Source organism: Bison bison, unplaced genomic scaffold, assembly GCF_000754665.1.
Source record: "Bison bison bison isolate TAMUID 2011002044 unplaced genomic scaffold, Bison_UMD1.0 scf7180017864309, whole genome shotgun sequence".
NCBI lineage: Eukaryota > Metazoa > Chordata > Mammalia > Artiodactyla > Bovidae > Bison > Bison bison.
The window spans coordinates 2,490,563-2,497,553 of NW_011494881.1; the positions used below are offsets into that span (position 1 = coordinate 2,490,563).

Consider the following 6,991-nt stretch of genomic DNA (forward strand, 5'->3'; position numbering starts at 1 on the left):
CATTTACTGGTTCTAACAAGATGTTTCAAGGAGTCTTTAGGGTTTTCTCTTTATAGTATCAAGTCATCTGCAGAGACAATTTTACTTTTTCCTTGCTAACTTGAATGTCTTTAATGTTTCTCATGACTAATTGCTATGGCTAGGACTTCAAGTACTTTTTTTTTTGGCCATGCAGCATGCGGGATCTTAGTTCCCCAACCAGAGATGGAACCCATATCCTCCCACAGAGGAAGCATGGAGTTCCAACCACTACACTCCCATGGAACTCCCCTTCCAATTCTATCTTAAAGAGCAGTAGTGAAAGTGGGCATCCTGTTTTGTCCCTGATCCCAAAGGAAAAACTTTTAAATTTTCACTTTTCAAACTTTTCACCATTAATTATTATATCAGTGGTAGATTTGGCCTTTATAATGTTGAGGCATGTTCCCTCCATACTCCCTTTGTATAGTCTTTATCATTAAAGGATGCTGAACTCTGTCAAATGCTTTTCCTACATCTACTGAGATGATCATATAATTTTTATCCTTCATTCTATTAATGTGGTGTATAACACTGACTTCCGAATGATAAACCATCCTTGCATCTCAGGGATAAATCCCACTTGATCACTGGATATATAATCATCTGAATGTGCTACTGAATTTAGTTTGCTAGTATTGAGTAGGTCTGCATCTACATTCATCAAGGATGTTGGCTTGTAACTTTCTTTCCTTGCAGTGACTTTGTGTGGCTTTGATATCAGGATGATGCTGGACTTTTAAAGTAAGTTTGAAAGTGTTCCCTTCTCTTCTATTTTTCATAGGAGTTTGAGATGGACTGGTATTAATTATTTTTCAAATAATAGAATTCACTAGTAAAGACATCTGATCCTGGGCTTTTCATTCTTGGGAGACTGTTGATTATAATCTCCTTACTCTTTAGAGGCATATTCTGATTTTGTTTCCTTTGGTAAACAGTTTTGATTCAGTTTTGGTAGTCTGTATGTTCCCAATATGTACTCATTTCATCTAGGTTACCTGATAAATTTGTTAATATATAATTATTGATAGTAGTATCTTATGAATCTTTGTATCTTGGCATGTCAATAATCATATGTCTGACTGTTAACATTAAAAATAAGTGGGACAGTACGTTTCAGCCTTATCTAGTCCCATTAAGCTTAATGCTGATCTTTGTCTACATTCAACACTTCATTAAGGAGTATAAAATGAGTATTAAAAAATATTTCTTCTAAATTAGTTGAAATTTTTCTATAGAAAACTTAACTCATCAGCTATTAAGCCGTCATGAAATACAATAAAAATGCTTTTCTCATTTACTAATTTTTAGAAAAATGAGTTGTTCCAGCAACTTCCAAGGATAAGCAATGAAGTTTGTTTTGTATTGATTTGGGTAAAAAGAGGATCATTATGAAGTCATAGATTTCTTATAATTGGTATATTTCCACTTATTAAAGATATTTCCTTTTTTTGACCACTGAATACACTTCTTCAAGTTGTCCTTCTGCCATGATCTTAGTAGTCTCTGCTTTTTTGTAACACAAAATACCCAAGGCTATTTTCATACTTTTTTGGTTCCAGATATGAGATCAAACTCTTTTCTAAGAAGCCTTGGTTCTTTTTAGTACAGAATCTACAACAATCAAAGAATATTCATTGCTTCTAGATTGCACATATTTACTTATATCTCAGATCTTTCAGTGGTCATAGCAAACCAACAAATTTATTTTAGAAGGAGAAAAGTAAGAATTCACACTGATACTTTTGAGTCAAAGCAAAGATTACTTTTAATTTGATTGCTACCATTTTATATGTCTTTTCTCTTAAGCTGAAAATCATGGTTTCTAATGACAATAAAATAAATACTTATTTGCTTTATCCTATTCTATATGCAGTATAGTGAAAATAACTACTAATTTTCCTAATAACAATAAGACAACAGAATGCAGTTTAAGAGGCTCTTTGTGAATTCGAATTATCTTTAGGCTATTTCCCACTAGTGATGCACAACAAAATACTATACTTTAAAATGACCTAAAAGAAATCTTCTGCAGTTGTACCACTAGTAATTTTGTAGAACTGTTTTAATATACAAATGTAAGTTAGCTTTTTAATTATGTATAAGAGTTTCTAGGTTTCAAAGTCAAAACATAAGGCAAGGCTCATATGGTCTACCTATTCTTTTCAAATATAAATAACATGTATCTTCTTTTTCCTTAATGGTAATATATCCTGAAAATCATTCTACAACAAAATAGAGATTTTCCTCATTCTGTTTTACAGGGCATGACACTACACGCAGTGGAATTACCACAGTTTATTCAATTAGGCTGTTACCGTTAGGTATTTGGATTTCTTCTATTCTTTTGTTATTAAAATATTACCACAGCAAACGGCCTTGTGTATACATAATTTTGTATCTTTGGAATAGATTCTTAAAATTGCTAAGGGACAGATAAGTCAAAAGGTACATGTACATGTAATCTGCATAGTGAATTTATAAAAGAACTTGAAAAAAACTGACATCTTTATGGTAGTGTCTTCATATCCATTAACATGCATGTCTATTTATTCTGTTTTTAAATTTTGTAAGGTTTTTTTAATTTTTCCTATTTGTTTTGCACAAGGAAACTGCTTTGCAAAGTAATCCTAATCTACACTGCTTTATAAAATAATCCTAATCTATCTTCAAGAAGTTCTAAACTGCTTTGTAAAGTAATCCTAATCTATCTTCAATAAGTTCTAAACTGCTTTATAAAGTAATCCTAATCTATCTTCAAGAAGTTCTAAACTGCTTTGTAAAGTAATCCTAATCTATCTTCAAGAAGTTCTTGCAGAAAAGCAAAAGGCATTGATACACAATTATATTTTAACTTTCAACAAGGAAAACTAAAAAAATCTTACTTTTGAAATAGTTAAAACTATCTAATTTTGCTGAAAATAATATATACCAAAAATTCCAGTGATAAGTTTTGAGAGAAAAATACAGAAGATTAATACAATTCACATTAAAAAAAAACTCAACAGATATAAAGACTTAGAAATCTTGGGAAAATAAGAAGAGAGCTTATCTGAAAGGATGAATTTGAAAAGCATTAACATATGAATATTTCTACCACAAAGTTAATCCTCAAGAATAATATTATACAAAATATTTACTATTATGTTCAACACAGCTTATTTCTTCTAAGTATCAATGACAGAAGAGAATCACTAAAATTTATAACTTGCCAACAGTGATTATATCTGTAATCTGAACTTTTTTTTAAATCAATAAAATATGGTAATAAGATTAGCAGAGATAATAAAACTTCCTTATTCCAAAGCAAGTACAATAAAATTTTTCTAAAAATTAACTTTTGTAATTGGTCATTATAATATTTTTTTTTAAAGTATCTTTAGTACACTGTATTTGATAAGGACTGAGAATAATTCTTATTTTGAAATATCCAGTGGGGGGGGGCCGGGTAGTAAATGTGTAGAATTTTTACAAATCTGATGAGAAGTAACTTTTTCTTGACAATTTTATCTACTATGCAGGATAAAGAAAGATAAAAATGCAAAAATATTAATTTCTAATTCAGTCAATGATAATTTGCTAGTTCCTTTATGTTAACATAATAAATAACACTACTGGTAAAGGTTAGCCTATTTTCATTTTACTTCTAATTGCTAGAGAATTATACAGTACTGATACTGAACTGGTACATATTCAAGGAAGTGAGAGGTCAGAGTTAAAACCATTAGCAAGACGGTGATGAAAGCTCATTATAACTTCTTGCATAATACTGATTCTTGGCCTAGGGATAATAGAGGAATTCAGTCTCCTCTGTTACTTGTTATACTTATAAGCCACATAGAAGCTAAATTAAAATTGGGCAGAGTTATGCAATATAAGATTGATACACAAAGCACAGTAAGCCTGACACACTAAAAAGAAATTATTTCATTCACAATATTATTCAAGCAGTATTTAATATTAAGTTGTAAAACTCAACAATATATATCATCACCACACAAACAGCAGATCACAATTCACATTTCGTAACATAAAACAGTTGAAATATAAGGTAAACTGTTTTTGAGAACAGATGATAACCTAAGTCCCTTTTTCAAGATAAATTATTTTTTAGACATCAGTAACTCTCAAGGTTTCAATACACAAAGTATTAAAATATTCACTAATTACAAAAATAACTACATAAATATTAATAAAAAAGTTTTACAAGAGTACAATACCTTGGTTAGTGCAGCAGTATGATCTTCTCCACAACAAATATAAACTATTTTCTGAGTTCTTAGTGACTTTAGTAAATTAGGAACATACCTATCTGAAAATTTCAATAAGAGAACAGTTAACGAATGTATTAACAAACAGTATTTTTAAAATTAAAACTCTTCTACAATGTGTTTCTCTACAGCTTTCCCAATGGTGGAAGACAGTGATAATTAAACCATTTTAACAATTCAATAATTCTGTAGTAAAAGGCTAAGTTGGGTTGCCAAGCCTTTCTATTCCTACTACAGTGATAAAAGAAAGGTCTAAAAAGGGGAATTTAAATTCTAATCTGCCTCAATGCCAATCTACACTCAGGAATCAAGGAATTTCAAAGCTTTTTGACTGCTTCTAATACACATACATCATTCTTTATATCTACCTCATGATAATTAAGCTCATAGCATCCTACTTTGAAACCTAAAACTATACTTTCTGATGTTTTATAGCAGGAAAGATATAATAAATACCATAAATTGACATAGTTTTCTTATGCAGAACAAAATACTTTTAAATTCTAAGAGTATTATTTGTTATCATTTCCAGTTGTTATAGATCAACAACTCACTTTTGTCTAACTCATTATAATTATGTTGAACTTTATTAAATCAGTCTTTGTATTTCAAATATTGGCATTAAACCTAATGCAGCTATGAAAAATCAGTTCCCAAGATCCTAATTTTAAGTAGTTATAATTTTTTAAAATTCAAAAAGTTTATTTGTAAGACATTAGCATCACCATTAACAGATTAATTAAATGACTCAGATATAAATATTTCTTTGAAATACTCAAATAGATGAATACTTTGTTTTACTTTTCAGGATAATTTTACAATTTTTTTCAACTGATGGTAGCTGATAATGTGGTTACCCATCTGAAGAAATGTTTTTCTAAATTTTCTTTTAGTCATCATTCAACAATGAAGATTTTTGTCCAGATATACTTTCTCCATTTTATTTTAGAATAAAATACTATTTTTGGCCTTCCCACAATCTCCTAAAAATATTATAAGGTGGAATTTTTAAACTAATCTCTCCATCCCCACTTCAATCCCAAAGAAGATTTGTGTATACTTCTCTCTGACACTAAGAATCACTAATTCATCTCAAAAAAATCATCTCTCTTTAAAAGTATATCTATAAAAATTGCAAACCTACCATTTTCATCATTAAGACCTAGTTGACCAAATTTGTTGCGTCCCCATCCAAAGATAGCTCCAGAAAGGGTGAGTACAAAACTATGGGCTCCTCCAGCCGCAATTTGCATGAAAGGGATTCCAAGTAAAGACTTAATCAGCTGTGGTGAAGCTTGCTTTTTACAGTCAATGCCTAAACCCAATTGGCCATATTTATTCTGTCCCCAACAGAAGACTTCACTTGCTGTAAAACAAAAATCATAAATTACTATTTTTCTCACACACAAAAAAATTCCATTTGAAAATCATCAGTTATTTTGGGACATTCTTCCTTACACTGGATGAAAATACATATTCCTCCTTACAATTATTTCTTATACGATACTATCTAGAACAATCCATATTAGTAGAGTTTTACTTTGACTCACTTTACTAATGAATAGGGTAAGTCACATAACTGAGGGTAATCTCATTTCCTGATGTTCCTTTAGAGATTTAGTTCAACTTACTTTACTAATGAATGGGGTAAGTCACATAACTGAGGGTGATCTCATTTCCTGATGTTCCTAAGAAAGTACCACCTTTTTAATATTCCTCAGGTCTCATTTTTATTATATGATTTCTTCCAAGAGGGACTCATTTAAGCTCAAGGCTTCAGTTATCAATTACATGCTAAACACCTTCAAAATTTATCACTACCCTACATCTCTCCTCTGAGCAATAAATCCATGTATCCAATAGATTATCTGACAGCTATACTTCGATATTTGAAAGGTACTTCCAGTTCAGCATGCCCTAAACTCAATTCACAATCCCCTTCCTACCTCCCATACCTGGATCTCTTCCTAATGTTCCTCATTTTCAGTAAATAACCATCTTAACTGATTCAGCAACACAAGTCATAAACATAAGGAGTCATCCTTCATATTCCCCTCTTCTTTTACCTTACATACAGGTTTTTATTAATTAGTCACCTATCAATCAAGTCATATACTGTTTTCTTTCTAAAGAAAAATATGGCTAATAGATCCACACCTACCCATTTCAACAGGTTCTTATAATAGTTCTTAGTTCAGTTCAGTTCAGTTGCTCAGTTGTCTCCGACTCTTTGCAACCCCATCAATCGCAGCACACCAGGCCTCCCTGTCCATCACCAACTCCCGGAGTCTGCCCAAACCCACATCCATTGAGTCAATGATGCCATCCAGCCATCTCATCATCTGTCGTCCCCTTCTCCTCCTGCCCTCAATCTTTCCCAGCATCAGGGTCTTTTCAAATGAGTCAGCTCTTCGCATCAGATGGCCAAAGTACTGGAGTTTCAGCTTCAACACCAGTCCTTCCAATGAACACCCAGGACTGATCTCCTTTAGGATGGACTGATTGGATCTCCTCACAGTCCAAGGGACTCTCAAGAGTCTTCTCCAACTCCACAGTTCAAAAGTATCAATTCTTCAGCGCTCAGCTTTCTTTATACTCCAACTCTCACATCCATACATGACCACAGGAAAAACCATAGCCTTGACTAGATGGACCTTTGTTGGCAAAGTAATGTCTCTGCTTTTGAATATGCTGTCTAGACT

At 31.8% G+C, this 6,991-nt stretch overlaps 1 protein-coding gene across 3 annotated transcripts in view; it reads right to left on the reverse strand.

Moving 5' to 3' along the window:
• The window catches only part of HERC4 (HECT and RLD domain containing E3 ubiquitin protein ligase 4), a 127,980-nt gene that overhangs the window by 78,339 nt on the left and 42,650 nt on the right, over positions 1 to 6,991 (reverse strand). For all 3 annotated transcript variants that reach the window (XM_010852154.1, XM_010852153.1, XM_010852155.1), the window contains 2 exons: positions 5,434 to 5,655; positions 4,239 to 4,330 (listed from right to left, as the gene is read on the reverse strand). In XM_010852154.1, coding sequence (XP_010850456.1) covers positions 4,239 to 4,330; positions 5,434 to 5,655 — 314 coding nt within the window. The remainder of the gene's footprint in view (positions 1 to 4,238; positions 4,331 to 5,433; positions 5,656 to 6,991) is intronic.